Below are 19363 nucleotides of genomic sequence, written 5' to 3' on the forward strand. Positions count from 1 at the left end.
TACCCAAGAATAATGCACAGCAGGCTCACATATAGAAACCAGACGTTTGAAAACACACCTCTTCACATACAGTGGTGCACTGTACATGGAACACAATTAAACAGGCTGACATCTGAGAGTTACTCATCACTTCAGCCAATCCACATGATGTCTCCCCAAAAGAAAGGCAGTCGGTGTTTAGTGTTTCAAAACACACAGCTACAATTAAACCACAGCTGGTTATTCACTACAGTTATTCATTCCACCTCCATTAATAATCATAGAACAGAACCATAGAATTGTTCTGGTTGGAAAAGACCTTTAAGATCATCAAGTCCAACTGTTAACCTAATACTGCCAAGTCCACCTCTAAACCATGCTCCTAAGAACCCCATCTACATGTCTTTTAAACACCTCCAGGGGTGGTGACTGAAGTCCACTCATCTCAGCACTAGGTTAAACCACAATAGTAAACAGAGAACTGAAAGTATTCCTGGCTATGTTTCACTGCCCATCAGATGACTTCTTTCTTCATTATTACCAGGAGGATTTCGCAGGCTGGAACTGGAACTGTTTGCACAAAGAAAGGAAGGAAGAAAGCAATTTAATATTCTCTAGATACTTCTATGCAATACCGACATTATAGCACGTAAAGCCACACATTATGTGGAAAGAGCTGTGTGGACCACTGGATTTGGTTCCCCACTGTTGCACAGAACCACGTAGTATTGCTTTCATACCTATCATTTCACAGAAAATTTTGGTTTGGAAGTGACCTTTAAAGGTCATCTAGTCCAATCCCTTGCAGTAAGCATAGACATCTTAGAATCACAGTATCATAGAATCATTTTGGTTGCAAAACCAAAAGATCAGCATGTCCAACTGTTAACCTACCACTGTAACTCAATCATGTCCCTAAGCAGCTTATCTATGAGTCTTTTAAACACCTCCAGGGATGGTCATTCAACCAGACCTTCAACTAGATCAAGTTGCTCAAAGTCCTGTCAAACCTGACCTTCATGTTTCCAGGGATCCTGTTCCAGTGTTTCACCACCCTCATTGTAAAAATTTTCATCCTTATGTCTAGTCTGAATCTCCCTTATTTTAGTTTAAAACCATTATCCCTTGTCCCATCGCAACAGGCCCTGCTAGAAGTCTGTCCTTATCTTTCTTATAAGCCCCCTTTAAGTACTGAAAGGCCACAATAAGATCTCCCTGAAGACTTCTCCAGGCTGAACAACCCCAACTCTCTCAGCCTGCCCTCACAGGAGAGGTTTTCCAGGCTTCTGATCATTTTTGTGGCTTTCCTCTGGAGCCTCTCCAACAGGTCCATGTCTTTCCTCTACTGACAGCTCCAGAGATGGATGCAGGTGGGGTCTCATCAGAGCAGAGCAGAGGGACAGAATCATCTTCCTTGACCCGCTGGCTACACTCCTTTAGATGCAGCCCAAGATAAAATTTGCCTTCTGGGCTGCAAGTGCCCATTGCCAGCTCATGTCCAATCTCTTATCCACAAGTACCCCAAAGTCCTTCTCCACAGGGTTACTCTCAATCCCTTCATGCCCCAGCCTGTATTGATACCGGGGGTTGCCCTGACTCAGGCGCAGGACCTTGCACTTGGCCTTTTTGAACCCCATGAGGTTTGCATGGGCCCACTTCTCAAGCTTGTCCAGGTCCCTCTGGATGGCATCCCGTCCCTCAGGCATGTCAACCACACCACTCAGCTTGGTGTCATCTGCAAACTTGCTGAGGGTGCACTCATCCCACTGTCTATGTCACTGGTGAAGATATCAAACAACACTGGTCCCAATACAGAACCCTGAAGGATACTGCTTGTTACTGATCTCCATCTGGACATCGAGACATTGACCACTACACTCTGGATGCAACCACCCAGCCAATTCCAGCTCACAGACACCCTCCTGGAAGAATCATCAGTAAAGCTTGCTCATTAATGCCACAGTCCTCTTGCTTGTATAAAACAGGCACTGCCCGGTTTAGGTCTCTGTTTAGGCCAGTAGGGATTTAGGAAAGCATACAGACAAAGTATTTAAGCTATAGTTTTACTGCTTATCTTGTCATTCTTATCAGGTTGATAGTGAGGAAAAAACGGAAGCACAGCTTTCAATGGTTTGGCTTTATATGGCTGCAAGTAAAATAAAGAAAAAATATCTCAGCATACCTTCTCCTTGTTGCCTCAGTGATATAGAATACTGCAGTAACAAGACCCTTTGAAGAAACAGTCAGTTACAATTGTTAAAATAAGGTTATGCAATAGCTCATAATTGCAATAGATATAAAAAGCAAAAAAATGTGTAATTACTTACAGTTAACAGTGCCCATCCTCCTTGGATGGCTGAGGCCCATTCAAAACCCAGCTTTTCAGTTAGAAATCCTCCCAGAGTTGGACCTGTAAATGCCCTGCAAAATATCAAAATGAGGTATTGGCATCCCAAACAAAAAAGATAACATATCATATTCTCAGACAACTTTTTTTATTGTGTTTTGTTGCCTCCTTCCTCTGATTCTCTCTCATCTGTCAAAGAGATTGTCTTCTACAGACCTAACTTTCCTATAATCCACAATAAGTACTAATTCTTTGTTTGCCATGGCCCCAGTAAACCTGTCTAGTTACCTCTTCAGCCACAAATAGGATCCATATCAGAAAGCTGAATACACTTTTTTCTGTATCTGGAATGGCTTAGAGGCCCCATTTAGGACCATATTCTAACAGGACATCTACACCAATCAATTCTACCATAAAAGAAACTTAAACTCTCATCCCTCAAAATGTAAACCTTTCAAATGTCAAGGCAAAATACTGATGGATATAGACAGATGGGAAGGCACACTGTGACAGATGTGGTCACTGCAAGGTTGAGCTGTATGTAACTGCCCTGCACCTTCATGCCTGTCTAAGAAGGCCATGAAAGGTTATGTAACTGTTGTCACTTTATGAAACATTTTACATTATAAGCTACCTCACTACAGAAAGGGACAAAACTGCATAAAACTAGAGAGATTTCCTGGAAGCAAGTCACATAATAAAACCATGTTTGATAACAGCATAAAACTGTGGTTTGGTAACTTCATAAAACCTATATCTGTACTGAACTCTACACCAAATAAACAGGACAGCTAGAACATCAATTAGCTTGGAAAAATGGTGCAAATTCATACCACTGAAATCCACCTGCAGGCACAGAGGACTCCAGGGGCAGATAAAAATATCCTGGAAGTGAATGTCAATAGGGGAACTCTGTAACTTCACATTGAGTGACAACTCTGAAGCTTCACTCAGCCAGCAGTACCTTTCACTTATTTCTGTGATGACCACTGGATAATAAACACAAATACACTCACAACCATAAATAATGGCTGTGGCTGAAAGAGAAGATTCTACCTTAAGCTGTCCCAGACAAAAGGAGGAAATGTGGAAAATGAAAAAGGGAAAAGAGAAATAGTCAGGAGCAGATACCATGTGGGTAGACTTAGCTTTATAAATATATTAGGGTCCACCTCTCTCTATATTAAGCTTTTATTTCAGTCTCAACAAAAATAATCACACAGAAGTGCATGCTAACATCCACTTAATCACTGCAGCTTTTGATATGCAGGGCTATATATTTCAAGGAAGACAAGTTCAGAGTCTATTCCTTTGTTGGGTAAAAAGCTTTGCTAAAACATGTCCATGAGGCACCTGTTTAGCAAGAACCTCTTGAATCAAGGTCAACACAAGGGCTGCAATGCAAGACTTCTGGTCGTAATGCAGCAAGATTTCATGTGGCAATAGCGCAAAACAACCAAACACTCCTAGTTTACAAATACGTGATCGTGTACCTACCCAAGGGACCAGGTGGCATTGAAGAGCCCAGACACCAGTCCCAGCAGACTCAGACCTTCTTCAAATCCATTCTCACTGCAAAAAGACAGACCAGGTAGAGTAGTATAATAAAATATTGTGTTTCAGTCTATAGCCTTCCCTATAGAGAGCTTTTTACCCTCCTTTCAATTTACTACCAACATAAACAGTTAACAAGCAAAAGAGTACAGTGGAATCATGTCTGTTTAGTCAGTACTTTGTTCTTCACTGCCTCTCTGAAGGACTGCGGTTCTGCTCCTCACCTATGATGTGACAGGTGGCTTTTAAGAAGACCTTGTTCCAAGGGGAACATACTAATAAGAGTAAATCAAGACCCTTCCAGGTCATTGCTGCCAAGCCACATTACAGACCTTGTACTTTGAGCAAGTACGACTCCTGTAGATGCAGCTGTTAAAGCAAATGCAGCCTGAAAATCCAGTGAAAGATGCTTGCTATGAATTGCCTTCAGAAGCTGAAATAAATCCCATGTATATGAAATCACACACATGTCACCCCATGCTATGGGTCCCACAGTCTGATAGACTTCAACGTGTCCATAGTACTGAGATAAACAACATTTACAAAATTATATTTGGAGTATAATGACTGGGCTGCTCAGTCAGAAAAAAACTAAGACAACAAAAGTCACAGGAACATTTTAGTGTTACTTGTTGCCTTTGTCTCAAAGAGGAGGGCAAAAAGCCACACCAAAACCCCATTTCATATTCACTGCTGAAAATCAGTTGCAGTTTCCTACTGTCAGTAACATGAACTATGTGTTGGACTGAGTCACTTACTATGCACAGTGCAGTATCTCTGGAAACACTGGGATAGCACTCATGCCAATGGAAAACCCAAGCAAAACCAGCATTAGCACAAACATCCACAGCTGACTGAAAAAGAGGCATTTAAAAGAAGTTAGCTGCTGAAGACTCTTTTCAAATAAAGACCCCATTTGAGTGAAGGCTGTTATATGAGCTCTCTGTGACTGACCAGAAAATTAGATTACTTGAAGCCAAAAAGAACTCTGATTGAACTCTAAGACTTTCTTTAAGCATAGAACTGTATTTTCAAAACAAACAAACAAAAAAAAGCAACCCACCCACAACAATCTTTGTGCAAGAATCTGAAAATCCTGTGCTCAAATTAAATATTTCCTCATCAAATATAGCTCATTTTAAGAGGAGCACATAGAGAAGAGGTAGACAGGTGAGCATAACTCAGCAATACCTATGTCCAAGCTCCAGACATGGTTTGTTGCACAAGTGAAGGATTTGTAGCTAAAATTTTGTAGCCTAATAACCAAACAGACTTAGCTAAAGAATGTTGAATATTTTACTGATTTATTTTTCTCACCAACTCAAACGTACTATCTCACCAGTTTCAAATCTTTAAAAATCTTCTTTAAAAATTAGAAGTCAAGAAGAGTTTACTAATTCTGCACATCAGCAAGCCTATAATCATCTCTAACAGAGTATATAACCCAGGACAAAAGGACTGTACAGCTGTTCTGTAAATGTAGCAGAGTGTTTTGCTGTGAATTAACTTGAGAGATAGGCCAACACAGGGTTCACATGCAACATGCATTGTCTTATTTAGCTAGCTGAAAATAAAGCTATAACCTGGCATTCTCCTCAGTAATCTATATATGGAGAGAAGAAAAATCAATACTCCTGTACAGCCATGCAAATGAAGCCCATAACTAAGAAACACTGATGAAACAGAGAACACTGGAAAATAAAACAGAGAGTGCTTTGTTTTGCTGCACTCAAAATGACACAGAATTTGGAGGAAAGAAAAATAAAAAGCAGCATTCTTCCCACCACACACATTAACATGAGCAAACATACTAACAGTAAAAAGTAAATGGATCTATTTTACAAAGTTGTAAAATCTCAATTTTCAGATGCTTCCACTGATTTATATTCAAAGCCTCATGTTAAAAAAAAAAAAAAGAAAACAAACAAACAACAAAAACAAACAAACAAAACCAAACAAACAAAACCCCAAAAAACCAAACCAACAGACCCCTGTTTCATGCTCAGAGGTGCTAATCATAGACATACATAGCTATGGTCATGATACATATCACAAGAACATCACATAAAGGGACAGGTTCAAGAAGAGGCAGTTCTGTACCTTTCAATGTGCAGCACGGGAGCAGGTCCTAACATGAAAAAGGACACTGCTGTCATTAAGCTTCCAATTATCAGCAACCATTTCCTGAGGTGCTGTGAAAGAAAATGAAGAAGTGCATAATTTAAAGATGTGAATTTGCAATGTAACTATTTTGTCTTTCTTAATACCTCTCTTCTAAATCTTCGCCTTCTGAAAAGTATGTGTCCTGTAAAGAACATCACTACACACAAACTGGGAATTCACAATTCCTCTGTCAGTTCTGAACATCATGAAGAAATGCTGAATTCATGTTTCCTTGCCACCAATGCAATCCCTGGCAGCCGCTGCTTAATACAGAAATTCTTCAGGACACTGAGTAAGGGTGCTTTTCTGTTAGCAAAGTATTTTATATCTTACTCTTCTTTGGTATAAGAAATATAATGTAGCATTGCATGTAATTCTCATGTACAAAGGCCACTATTAGTTTGTGTTGGGGAAAAAAAAACAAACGTGTCAGAAAACCGGCATTGTCCTTCATTCCAAGTATTCAAAGTGTAAGTTTCTTTGATCAATTAGCAGTGATTGTAAACCAGCCAGTTTTGGGTATATCACTGTCGAAGTCTTTCTATGGTGCAGTTAAGAGCTAGAGAACGATAGTCAGTCGGTGTGATGACTTAATTTGGATATTACACTTTTTAAGAGACAAACTCAATACAGCTAACCTGAACAATTTCACTCCTCTTCTCAAAAGCTGATAGAATTAGTTGTGAATAAAACCATGAATAATTGGGACATGTTTTCCTACACTCCATTCCATATTGGCTGGAACTAGATTGTGCTGAGTCCACTGGAAAAGCTCAATACATTCCAGCTGCAGGATACTTGTCTGACATCCTTTACTGTTTTGGACATTACCTGGACCTTGCAAAAGAGACCTTCAAGCGGGCAGTATTCAGTGCACATGCAAGGTCATGAACGGCAAATCCCCTTGCAGGACCAGGCCTACCTCCATTGCTTCAATATGAGAAGTCTCCCAGTTTTAACTAAATGCACAGAGTGCTTGACAACCCTGCAGAAACAGCAGAGTAGTACTCACTGGCAGTTTGTCACTTAGGAATCCAAGGAGGGGAGAAGCCAGGGAGTACGAGAGCGCCAAACCAAGGAATACCAAGCCCACATAACCAGCTGGGAGTTTGAACTATTGGAAGATAAAGCACAAAACCAAACCATATATGCCACATTAATTACAGGACAATGCAAGAATTACATTTTAGGTCAAAATACTGAAATGCATGATTTTAAGTATCTTACTGATACCATACAGAGGCTTTTCAAGTATTTGATGTCAACAGCGGAGCTTCGGTTTCCTTCACTTATATTTCTAGGCATGGAATTAAAACACCTGACATAAATGTACTCAGAAAAGACTGAATTATCTCAGGAGGAAAGATTATTCTATGCCCCTATGCCAGCACACTGGATTCTAACATGAATACTGGCACATTTGAAACAGACACTACAGACACTGGAATTTAGATGCATTTAATCTTTACTTATCCCATCCAATTATATTTCCACTTAGAAAAGCATAAATACAGTAGTCAGCCACTGCTAATCAGTGCATCTTAATCTAAGCAGTGCTATAAAACACAGCTCTGGCTTTTCAACCAAAGGAGGATTTTTATGAGTAAGAGGCCTTTTGAAAAACTCTGAGGTCTATATTCTCCTAATGCAATCACATTTCTGTATTGAAACAAAATGTGTAATGAACCAAAAGCATACTACTTTCCAAATGAGTGCTTTAACTATCAGTTAGAAGGAATTCCAAGATATTTCATGTGCCATGGGCTATGTAAATATTCACTATTTCCTTGCCATATTGCAGGCACATGATAGTAACTCTAATTTAGTGACTAGAACACCTAGCCAATTAGGCTAAAACCCTTTCATGGCAAGTAGCTCTTAGCACAGAGCAAAGGGAAAGCAGAAGAGCCACACCAGTGTAGAATATTCTACAGTGGGATAATCACAAAACGCTCCTGGATGGTGGAACACATACATTCACATCTCCTTTGATGGCAGAGGTTAGCACTAAGTTACCTCCACCCTGAATGAGTGCTCTACATGCTGGACTAGACAGAGGGAAAGTAGGAGCACTACAACATTTGAAATGCTATTCCCTGGAAAAACAATTAATAAATAAACCACTCAAAAAGCATTGCTTAATTTCACACAGGAACAGCATCATAAACTGTTTACTTCAAATTCATTACCATAAACACCATGGGGAAAATAAATAAAAGCAATTAAGTAGGAAACAAATTAATAAATACTAAATTAAATTAAAAATAAATAAATAAAACAGCATTTGTTTTTTTAATGAGTGAGTGAAGGAGTCACCTGGCAGGCTACATAGTTGAAATCAGTTTATGCACTAAATATCCACATCAAGAGATACAAGCTGTAAATGACTGGTGCAATTTTTGCTTTCAGAAAGGAGGAAAAAGTCCCTAGTCTACAAAACCAGCAATTATGCCCTGTTCAGAGAAGGCACTTTGCAGGTGAAAGCCAATTAAGTGGAAAAAACGTGTGTTTTAAAGGCCCTATATTTCCTCATTCTCAAAGTTACAGAGACCCAGCCACAGCAGATGGTGTAAACAGAAGCTGTGATTTGTCAATACCGTGGAAAACAAGTTATTAACAGCTAATTAGAGCAGTGTATTTTGATAAGGCTTCATTTTGTTTGGGATATTTAAACCACATCTATAACCAGTTAATTACTACTTAGCAAGTCAGGTTTCCCCTGCATGTTAACAGGACTTACCTGCTTTAGAATAAATAGAGACATTGTGGGATCCAAAAAGCCCAAGCATGCACTTAGAGAAAATATAGTAAGACAGAGAAGTAAGACTTTCGGCAGAAGAACTAGCTTCCAAAAGGAGTCTTTGCTAGGGATTGAATCTGTTTCAAGAAAAAAGGGAGGCAAATTGCATTACTTTCAGCAGCATAAGCTCATGGTTGATCTTCTTGCTTCAGAAAATAAATCAGTATTTCCCTTTTTCTAGTCCTTTTACTCTTGTTATCTAACAAATGAAAGTCAATAGTAGACCATTATGTACTACACTATTTTTTATATCAAAACCTCAAATTTGAGAGGTGAATAAAAGAAGAGTAGACAGTTTAGATTCCAATACTGCAAATCCTCAACTTAAAAAAGAACAAAAGTATGTACTACTCCCAATTACATGAAAGTACAGCTACTTCTCCACTAGCGCTTACGCAATGAAAATCTCAACTTAAAACAAACACAAGCAACAATTCATATTGAAAGAAACATGCTTTGAGAGTAAAATAAAAAGATTGCTATTTATCAGTTCAGATTTGTCCAAATTTTTAAGCAGCCAGTCATGCGGATCTCCTATGTGTTTAATTTGTTTGTTTGTTCAGTTCTTTCAGATGTCATGGTTACGTGTCATTTCTAAGTCATGCTTTCCTCCAATGCTGATGGTACTCTACTAGTCAAATATGGTCTCAAAGTATACATGGAACTAACTTTCATTCATTAGCATCCACCAGCTCAGAGCTAACATTTATTTATTGTAGCTTCAAATTGGCTAGTAATGTCATGAGTCCATACAATTTCCAAGCTTATGGAGGTGGTGGGGAGGCCAGTAGTAGCAGCACGTGGTTAACGACTAAGTTTCTTCTACAAGCCAGCATACATGAGGTTATTCTCCAAGGTTTTTGAATTTAATAGGAAAAGAGAAAACAAACACCCACTGTGTTTAAAAGTCGCTTTTTAAATAGAAAAGACTATCAGAACTGCAACCTTGCAATTATGATCTTGTGTGAAGATTTATCTTCAAGTTAACTTTATGTCCAAACAGGTCTATCTAAAATGTAATAAAATTTATGACCTCCAGCACTTTAGTTAAACATCCCATTTATTAATTTTAACATTACTTCACATTAATCAGATCTTGAACCATTCAGTACAAATAAACCTGTTTTGTTCACCCTATAATTCTGCTTTCCCCCCCCACTATTAACCTCACAAACCTGTTAAGTTACTTTGTTCAAGGTGAAAAAAAAAAATAGATCTCTATCTCCAGCTTTTCTTCAACTAGCTGCAATAACAAACTGACACTAAGAAGATACAACGGATACTTCACAAGCCCTGAAACTAAAGAGGCAAAAGAAAACAAAAATTTATCTTGGTTCAGTTTCACACAGAGTTCTTAGTGTTTGCAGAGATGGGCATGAGATGTTGGATTCATTCCAGGCCATCTGCACGCATTAATTTCACATTAAAACAAGAGCCTGATCAAGATCACAAGTTGATTCAGCTGAAGCTTTCCCTTCTGAGTTGGATAAGACTCCAGAAACTGATATTTTCCTAAAACACAGTTATATATATGAGAAATAAAGGTGAGTGAAGGAAGCAGGAAGAAGGGTGCTTACCGTATTTTGGTAATATGCACATATTCACAGGCACCAAGGTCAACACTATGCATCCCAGTGTAATGAAAGGGATCTCATAACCAAATGATTGATACAAAAAGCCACCTAAAGGTGGGCCCAGCACCAGTCCAAGTCCTGTAAAAATTTCAAGGCTGCCCTAAAGGAGGAAAAATAAAGCAAGAAAAACAAATAATAAAAAAAAAAAAAAAAAAATCAACCAACTCGGATGGGTCATTATGCCATGGGATGAGATACATGTTAAAGCTTTCTGTCCATAACTGACCACTTGAATTTACTGACTAGGGGTAGGAGACAACAGTGAAACCACAGTGGGGATAACTCAGATTATATTAGCTATAATTTCATAATCTGCCACCTTTTATAAGATAATAATTTTCAAAAGTACAATAATACAGTTACACTTAAATATTGTGTTTAATCATAGTTACCACTGTCAACATCGGCCTCAATACTTGACTAATCAGTGTTTAGACCACCCTCTTTTAACAAGTAGTAGCTGGTGGTAATCACTGCTTACAGTTACAGTTTTGCTAACTTTTGGGACCCAGGAAGATGGTACAGGGATTCATCCTCATCTGTAACTTTACTGATACAAGTCAGAGTGGCCCAAGAGTGGGCACAGTCAGCAACATGCAAGTTCTTTACCGTAGGTCAGTCTAGGGTCCCAGCCTTTTCCTTTCCTAGGAAAAGGAATAATTAGCAACAGCATATGACTAGCAAGTCCTTAAAAACCGTTCTAGATAGATTTGAGACATTTTGGTGAACTTCAACACATAGAAGGCTCATGAGTTAACATAACTGCATCCAAATAATGCTTTTACTTGTGTTTCTTACCAACTATAACAAATATTTATGAATGGTGGGACTTCAAGTTAGGCTGTACATCATTTAGCCCTTCTAAGTTAATGAATTATTAATTATTGGGGAGGGAGAGAAGCTGAGGCTTTGCATTACTGCAGATCAGGGGAGAATAGGGTAAGTCTGATATTGTAAAAAAACTGATATTGCTTTTGTTCTGAAGCTCATACCTCCTCCAACAGAGCGATCATGTTGACAGATGCTGAACTTTTCACTTCAGCAAGGCTGACATGTCTACATTTAATAACTTCCCCAATCATGCTCTAGGGTACCCAAGGGGTAAAAGGTGGGCTGAAAACTGGTACCAAAAGGGTAAGGAAAGAAAAAGTATTTCTCAGTATCTAGCACTATCAAGAAGGGCAATGGAAAACAATGTTAAAAATCCCTCATCCATTCCTTCAGGCTTTATGATTTTAACACAGGAGGCACCTTGCTTTAACTAATCGACTCTTCCTTCTGCCTCCTGCCTCTGTCATGAGCAGAGCTCACAGTAACAAGAACTCTCCATCCTGTCTGTTTAAGGACAGTAACTCTACATGAATGAATCTGAAAAGCATTTAGTCTCATGCAGAACAAGATATCAGAGTATATAATACAGCAGACCAATTTTTAAAAGTGATCTGTCTTCTGACAGCACCCTTTCTAGATTTTAAACAAAGGTAGCTACCACACCACAGCTGTGTAGTGGTTTTGATCCTGGTCTTGAGGTGACCTTCATCCCCACATAACATTTTCAGCTCTGCTCAGGTTTATTGTGCTGCCACCACAAAATTTAATTTATTTTAAAGTCGTCTTATACAACAGATAACTAAGTCCCTTTAAGTCAAGGTTACTTTACTTACCTATTAAGTTACATTTTAAATCATGCAAACAGCAAACTTTAGCCTTACTGACTGAATATATCCAAAACAACTACAATGTATAACCTGTCTTCCAAAAAAACTGCCAGCTGCTCACTGTACATGCAATTTAGTCACTTTTTGCTACTTCGGAGGTCATCTTTTTAGAGACATTTATTTATAGAGGTAATTATGCAGCTTAGCAACAATATTAATAAAAGCACTGTTTCCATTTTATTAAATGTTCTGAAGGATTTTCTTAACATTTGTTCACTCATTAAAGTTTAACCCAGTTATTTCTGTCAGGCTATATTTGACTTAAAAACAGAATTTCTTGGGGCGGAAAAAAAAAAAAAAAAGCAGTATGTTATTATATACAAAACTTCTTTTTTTTCCTAACACCATAAAACACAAACAAATAAGGGTAATATCTCTAATTGAAATGAGTTGTTGATGGCCAGATTTCAAGACGTTCTAGCTCTCCTCATGCATCACTTGCATCAATAGATTAGAAAAATAAAAGTTTCCAGTTTTGCATCTTTCATTCATTTAAATCAATAGTATTTGAATGAATTAATCAAATTTACTGAATCAACCCACAAGGATTCTTAGTATCCATGTAGCAGTAGTCACTAAAAGTTGTACTAGTATTTTAATAGTCTGATTTCACCTGAAGAGAAAACTATTGCCATCAATCCTCAGCTGTTTTCACAACATAAGCAACTGATACATACTGCTTAATTTATATCTAATCGGAGTTGTGCTAGGGTCTAAACTTGTTCCAGGACTGTGATTCCAGATTACAAACATTGTGTTTATTTCAAATACGCCCTGCATATGACACAGCAGATTTTTTCCACCTAGTTTTAGGCTGCCTACTGGCAATTTATCATGTTGCAGGTACCTAGCTGTAACGTTGTTTTTTGCACTTACCAGGACAGTAGCTATATTACTGGGAAATGCCTTTGCAAGGATTGAAGATGATGCTGTCATTGCTGCTGCAAAACCTACTGCATCCATTGCTCTTACTAAAAAGCACAAACCGATGAACATTGGCCCACTTGGCACCTTGTCCAACATTCTGAAAACAAAACAAACAAACCACCACATAAATGAAGAACTCTGAGGATGCATCAAGTCATCTACAAAAGGCCCTGAAGCATAATTTCTTACTTATTAAAAGACATAGCTATGAGACACTCAATGCTTTCAATTGCCACATCTTTTTGGAAAGCATCAGTGAAGTCACACAAACTCTACCAAACTATTTCTGGCAGCTTTCCCCTTTTTCCCTTTCATTGGTGGTAGAAAGAGCACAAAAAAATCTAACCTGTGAAAAATTCCAAAGCCATCTTCTGTTGTATTTCACAGCTTTTCCAAGCAACTGTGCAAGGACTTCAATGCAATGAGTTACAACTACCTAGTAAGAGCTTCCTTCATTTTTAATAAAACTTTTATCTTGCTAAAATGAGTGGCTTAGCTTCTCTGCCTGCCAGGTAAAGCTTCTCGTTTGCACTCCATATTTTTAAGAAAAGACTAATTAAAACATTACGCATAAATAATTCTGTTATTGCTGCACTTTGACAGACTTATTGCTGTTCATCAACTATGGTAGTTATTTCAATACGTAGAATCTTCCTCCTTTGCTTTCAAAGTACTAAATAGGCTTTGAAACCTACTGATAGGGACAAGCGTTCATTCTGCTTTACATGGGACAGTTGAAAAATAAAGACGCAAAAAGTTAGGTGACCTAACCAACACCCAAAACATGCCCAAGAGTTTCTACTTTTGTTTTGTGTCCATCTTTTCATACGGATGACAATGTTTACATGACAAATACAACAAAACAAACAAACAAAAAAATTACTCACCCAAACAGAATGGTCACACATCCTGAAACAAACATCCCTGCCACAAACATGAATTTTGCTCCAATATGTGTAAGCTGTAAATTAAATACCATTTTACATATTATTAGTTCAAGCCTAAATCAAAAATCTTTCAAAGTAATTTATTGTTAAGAAATCAAAACATTATGGGCATATGTGACTAAAAGATCTGGAGATACTGCTCCTGTTGGTTTTCCTTCATGCAGTACTGAACCTAAAAATATTCTAAACGGTTAAGTGACTTAACCCAGTTTTCAGAACGGTAAGACAATGCTGCAGTTAACCATTTCACAGTGCCATGCTGCAGCTTCTGCAGAGCAGCAGTTTACAGCAGCGTTCCTTGCTATAAACAAACAGAAAGTAATGCATACCCCCTCCAGCAGTGCCACTGATGCCAAGTCAGCAATATCTGGCTCAGGAGCGTCCGTAGAACCTGATTTTTAAGCAAACTTATCACAACCCTTAATAGCACAAAGCTTTGGCATAGGAAGCATGGTAGCTTCAGGCTTCTCCATTCATTATGAGGCAAAGGACCCCCACCTTCCTTCATTTAAGGCTCCATCACCAGGGTGAAGGACAACAAGAACCACTCCATAAAGCTAACTCAATCCTGTAACAAATTAACTCTGAGCTTCTAATTCTGTTCTGTAACTTCCCCTAAGAGAAGCAGGTATTTCAGACTCCTTTCTTATTCAGGTCTGGACAAAGTTCCTGTGTTTCAACCATCATTACCGAAGTCCATATTTTGCAGAGTTTCACTGAAACCATCAGGATTTTTGATTGCTGGACTGTTCACTGCTATTGGTGCTCACTTCACCCAGCTGCAGTGAGGATGGTGTGCTCATCCTCTCTCCCCCGGCACAATACTTTGGTGAGGGTCATACCATAATCACAGGCATCGTGACTGGACTTACCAAAGGCACTTGTGTGACACCTTGATGAGCCACCTCACCACCAGAGAAAATCATCCACCATGGGGTCAGTAAAGACACTGCAGCAACCCCAACTTAGGGTATGATCTTCAGTAGCCCTAGCCAAAAATGCATGTACAGCAGTGCTCCAGCATATAAACAAATTGCTATATAATTTATTAGTAATTTCTCCAGCATGAGAAAAGTCCTGAATCAGTGGGAAAACTGAAGCTGCAAGAACTAGAGACACTTATCTAATATTGCTATGTAATGAAGTGGAAACCAAATTAAGCAGCCAAGAGTCATTACAGGAGGAAATGTTAAGCAAAAGACAACATACCAGAAAAGAAGGGGTGCAACTAACTAAAGAAAAAAAAAAAAAAAAACAACCCACAAACAAACAAAAAACAAAAACAGAAAAAAAAACCCAAAACACAACAAACCCATACACCTTAAGAAGGCAAACAAAATATATAAATAAGTGCAGTAACTAAAATGGGGGGTAGGGAGAAAGGAGATAAAAGAAAGGAGAATTGTTCAGCAGATTACTCTGAAGACAACAGAACAGTTAATGAGATAAAACAAAACAGCTGGAGGTCCACCACCCTCAAGTGCTGTAGAAGAGTAACTTTTAAGTTGTACTGACAAGACATAGAGCAGATTCCAACCGAATGGCCAGGTTCCAGTTACTGCAGACACAAGCCTGCAGCAGTGCCACTGAAGAGAGACATTGCTTTTCTCAGCCTCAGAGAACTGTCTTCATATACCAACCCATAACATCACAGAAATAAGTTACAGCTTCAATCATACTTACATAATTTCCCAAGACTAAAGATGACAAGAAATTGACCAAAGCAAAACATCCAAAAATCAGGCCAACAACACTGCTACTGGCATCCTTTTTTTCTGCCTGCAAAGAAGATCACAACTGTGTAAAGATGGAGGCAAATTCTTGAGGTAACATGCATGCCTTGTACATTTCAATTTTTTTAAATGCTCCATCAGTGCAGTTACAAAACATTTTCCTTTCTCAAAGGCAGTAAGGGCTCATAAGGTAACAACATAGCAATTTTAAGACATGTTGCACTTCTGTTTAAGCTATACAATATCAAAGGAAAAGCAATAGTCATTCCTCAAGGAACAGAAACACGGTGCTGTTTGCTGAACTATTGAACAGGTCACCAGACTTTATACAGGTGGCTTCAGCTGGCATGCAAAAGAGCTAGCTACAGAGCTTTGATCCCTTGCATGCTGAGAGGGCAGTGAGCCGAGATACCTCTTATCTTCAATGTATCATGCTTTCCCATAAAAAGCACCAAGCAAATTTTTGACTTATCCAACTGGCAAAACACACTTAGGTACAAGTAGTACATAGGAATATTTAGAGCAAAAATAATTTTAACATTTCTTTGTTAATACTTTGGAACTACATAGTCATTAGAGAAACGGATTTCTGCTGCAAAAGCACCATGACCTTTTTTTTTTTTTTTCTCCCCATTCTGTATTAAAACACTGTATTTACCCAACATAAGCAGAGATATTTCGTTCTCCCCCTAGCTGATGGGTCAGGGAGTTCAATGCAGTGAATGATGGCCCAGCATGAGTTAACAGAGAGATAGCTATAAATAAAAAGTCATTTAGTGGCTAAGGCACTGAAATACAAGCCAGGACACAGGCAGCTTTAATCTCGGCTCTACTACCAAACTGCTATGCAACACTATTCTCCAAAACTATTTCACTTCTCCAAGCATTTGTTTCAACTTCTATCTCATACCACTGGCTTGCTGTCTTCTCTGCAGCCACAGGGAAGATTAATTAGTACATGGACAGGATCCAGGTCACCGTTACATACACTCTAGCCTATTTTAGCCAACATCAGGCTATCACTATGAATTCCCACAACTGAGAAGACTCCCGCAGAGCTTACAGATAGCCACACATGTGCCACAGTGTTCAAGATCCTTTTAAAAGTTTCATCATGCAAAAAACAATCTAAAGGGCAGCTGGCTAAATTGTTGGTTTACCTCTGAAGGGAAAAAGGGTCCCAGGATTGAATAGCATATCATTGAACTGAAGTTTATAGAAGCTGTTGCAGCCATTGTAAATAGCTGTTCTCTTGTAAGCCTTCTTGATTCTGTACCAGGTGCTTCTGGCATACTATCATCTTAAAATGCAAAAGAAAAAAACTAAAAGTTACAAACTGATAGAATTAGAATTTTCAAATCAGGTTTGAAAATTAACACCCCGTAAAACTTCTACCCTCCCAGCTCTGAGGAACTCAATCAAGCCACACAACTTTTCCTCTTCGTACAGGAGTGCAGACTTTGCCATAAAGGCGGCACCTTACCTGCCCGCGGCCATCCCGATAGCGCACGGGCTTTTTCAGGAGCGGCCCCGCCGCGCTTCCAGCCGGCACCAGGCGCGTCCCCCGGGGCGCACAGCGGCCGTGCGACCGCACGCCTGCCGGGGACAGCCCCGGTACGGCACCGCAGGAGCCAGCCTCGGGGAGAAACACGCCCGCACGCCCGCTCCTTTGCCCAGCGCAGGCTCCGGCGCTGCGGAGCCGCCCTTCAGCGCCGGCCCAGACGCAGCAGGCAGAGCCCGCGACGCGGCAGCTGCCCCCCGACCACCGCCAGAGAAACACAGAGCGTTCCCCGCCTCCCACCTGAGGGCTGCCGGCTACTCGCGCCCTCCGCCGCCCGGCTGCCCATGGGGGAAGGAACGTCGCGCCCGCAACGGACGGCGCGGTTCCACACGTTCCGCCGTCCGGGCTGGCAGCGCACCGGGACCGCACCACCCCCGGCCGCCGCCACTGAGCATGCTCGGCTTGCGGGGGCGGTCGCAGCTCTCGGCGCCCCGCCGGCCGCGTCCGCCCCGGTCCCTGCCGGGAGGCAGCGGGTGAGCGGCTGGGGGTGCTGTGCCCAGCGGGGATTGCCAGCCCGGGGCGGGGAGAGCACCCAGGGTGACAGCAGGCGCTGGGCTTTGGGCAGTCTGATGATAACGTGGTGGCTCTCAGGGTACGCTGCACACCTGGCACATCTTGGTACAGCGGCTGCAACGAGTTACAGGTGAAGAAAACCAAGCAGGTAAGAGGACAAAGCTGTCACAAGAACAAGTGGTATTTGCTGAATACAACTGTACCTCACCTCTACATAAGAAAGACGTTTCCGACAAATGGAACTGTACATGTTCTAGAAAAGCCTCATGATAGAAGTGTAAATCCCAAGTGTATTAAAACATTAGCTCAGTTTATGAATAATATGTTACTGTGACTGCTAGGGACTGTTGAGAGCTGGCATCAGGGACCCAAGGGGTACATCCCACAAAGTTTATGTGGTAAAGGAGTCATCAGCTCCAGGGACTCTGTGTTGCTACAGCTGACTAACCCAATTACATTTCCTGAAACCTTAACCACTTTGGACCAACTTGACTAAGATTCTTCAGGCATTACTGGGAGTTACTGTAGGACTGCTGATTTGCCTTGTAAGCATAAGCATCCATTTATTTTTAAAAAGAACTTTAACACATCTTTCTTCCATACCAAACGGAGATTCAGGATAGCTTCTTAGGACTGGTAGAACAAACAAGATCACTGATGATCCTCACAGCCTCCAGCAAGTTACAGGAACCATAAAACAGTAACAGAAGAGCTGAATGACAAAGTTGTCACAAGAATTAATAGCTACAAACTGCCCAGGAGTAAATACAAGCTGGCTATGAGGAAGAGGTGATATCACTTGTGCCTTTGGCACAAGTTCCTGTCATGAAGGGAAGAAAGTGATGAAGGAGCTGGGGACTTCACCAAAATGTGATAAAAGACAGAATACAAAGAGAAAAATTCGTAATTACTTCTTGGGAGCACTATTTTAACTAGGCCATCAGTATTCCATCAATTCACTAGCTATAGTATTAAGACACATAATAAGGACATTTCAGAGCAAGTGTTGCCATGTACCTAATTTTAGAATCCCACACTCCATGTGACAGAAAAAAGCAGAGTTACTTTCTTATCATAAAATTAGGAAAACTTTAAAGTATTTAGCAGCCACGAAGAGCAACAGCCACACATTCCTTTGCCGAAACCTATTTTGACAATATCTTGTGTGTGGCACCTACTGTGGCTGTGAAGTTAAAAAATCTCTAAAAACTACCTTGATCTTTTCCTGCCTGCCTCCAGAAAAAAAAGAGAGAAATGTACATCCTTTTTGTTGATACTGCACCTTGAACAGCCTTACCGCCCCCCCCCCCCCCCCAAAAAAAAAAAAAGGGGGGGGGGAGAGCACTTGCAAATCATCCTGAGTTTGGCAAAAGAAAAAGGTGGTATAAGCAAAGCATGACATGTGAATGGAGCAAACAAGATAAACTTGTAGAGAGAGATTAAAAATGGTGGAGAGAAAAAAAAGCTTTCATTTTTGTGTCTAGAGA

General features: G+C 40.1%; 1 protein-coding gene across 1 annotated transcript; it reads right to left on the reverse strand.

The window, feature by feature from the left end:
* SLC18B1 (solute carrier family 18 member B1) lies at positions 1-17722 on the reverse strand. The gene is made up of 14 exons (XM_080342825.1): positions 17604-17722; positions 16963-17102; positions 15753-15848; positions 14010-14083; positions 13072-13219; positions 10421-10577; positions 8784-8920; positions 7056-7157; positions 5981-6072; positions 4639-4734; positions 3824-3898; positions 2307-2400; positions 2162-2208; positions 1-549 (listed from the first exon to the last, which is right to left on the reverse strand). The coding sequence occupies exons 1-14, from the start codon at positions 17647-17649 to the stop codon at positions 477-479; spliced, it is 1377 nt and encodes a 458-aa protein (XP_080198951.1). The 5' UTR covers positions 17650-17722; the 3' UTR covers positions 1-476.
* Between the last annotated feature and the right edge of the window lie 1641 nt (positions 17723-19363).

The sequence above is a fragment of the Nesoenas mayeri genome (genome assembly GCF_963082525.1).
Source record: "Nesoenas mayeri genome assembly, chromosome: 3".
In the NCBI taxonomy this organism is placed as follows: domain Eukaryota; kingdom Metazoa; phylum Chordata; class Aves; order Columbiformes; family Columbidae; genus Nesoenas; species Nesoenas mayeri.

What these genes read in the sequence shown, in the direction of transcription:
- SLC18B1 (XM_080342825.1), bottom strand. Translation starts at nt 17,649, where the DNA reads ATGGGCAGCCGGGCGGCGGAGGGCGCGAGTAGCCGGCAGCCCTCAG. An exon ending in GAGTAGCCGGCAGCCCTCAG is followed by an intron (nt 17,103 to 17,603) that starts GTGGGAGGCGGG and finishes TTGCATTTTAAG; the next exon opens with ATGATAGTATGCCAGAAGCA. An exon ending in GAGATACTGCACTGTGCATA is followed by an intron (nt 3,899 to 4,638) that starts GTAAGTGACTCA and finishes GTCTTTTTGCAG; the next exon opens with TGAGAATGGATTTGAAGAAG.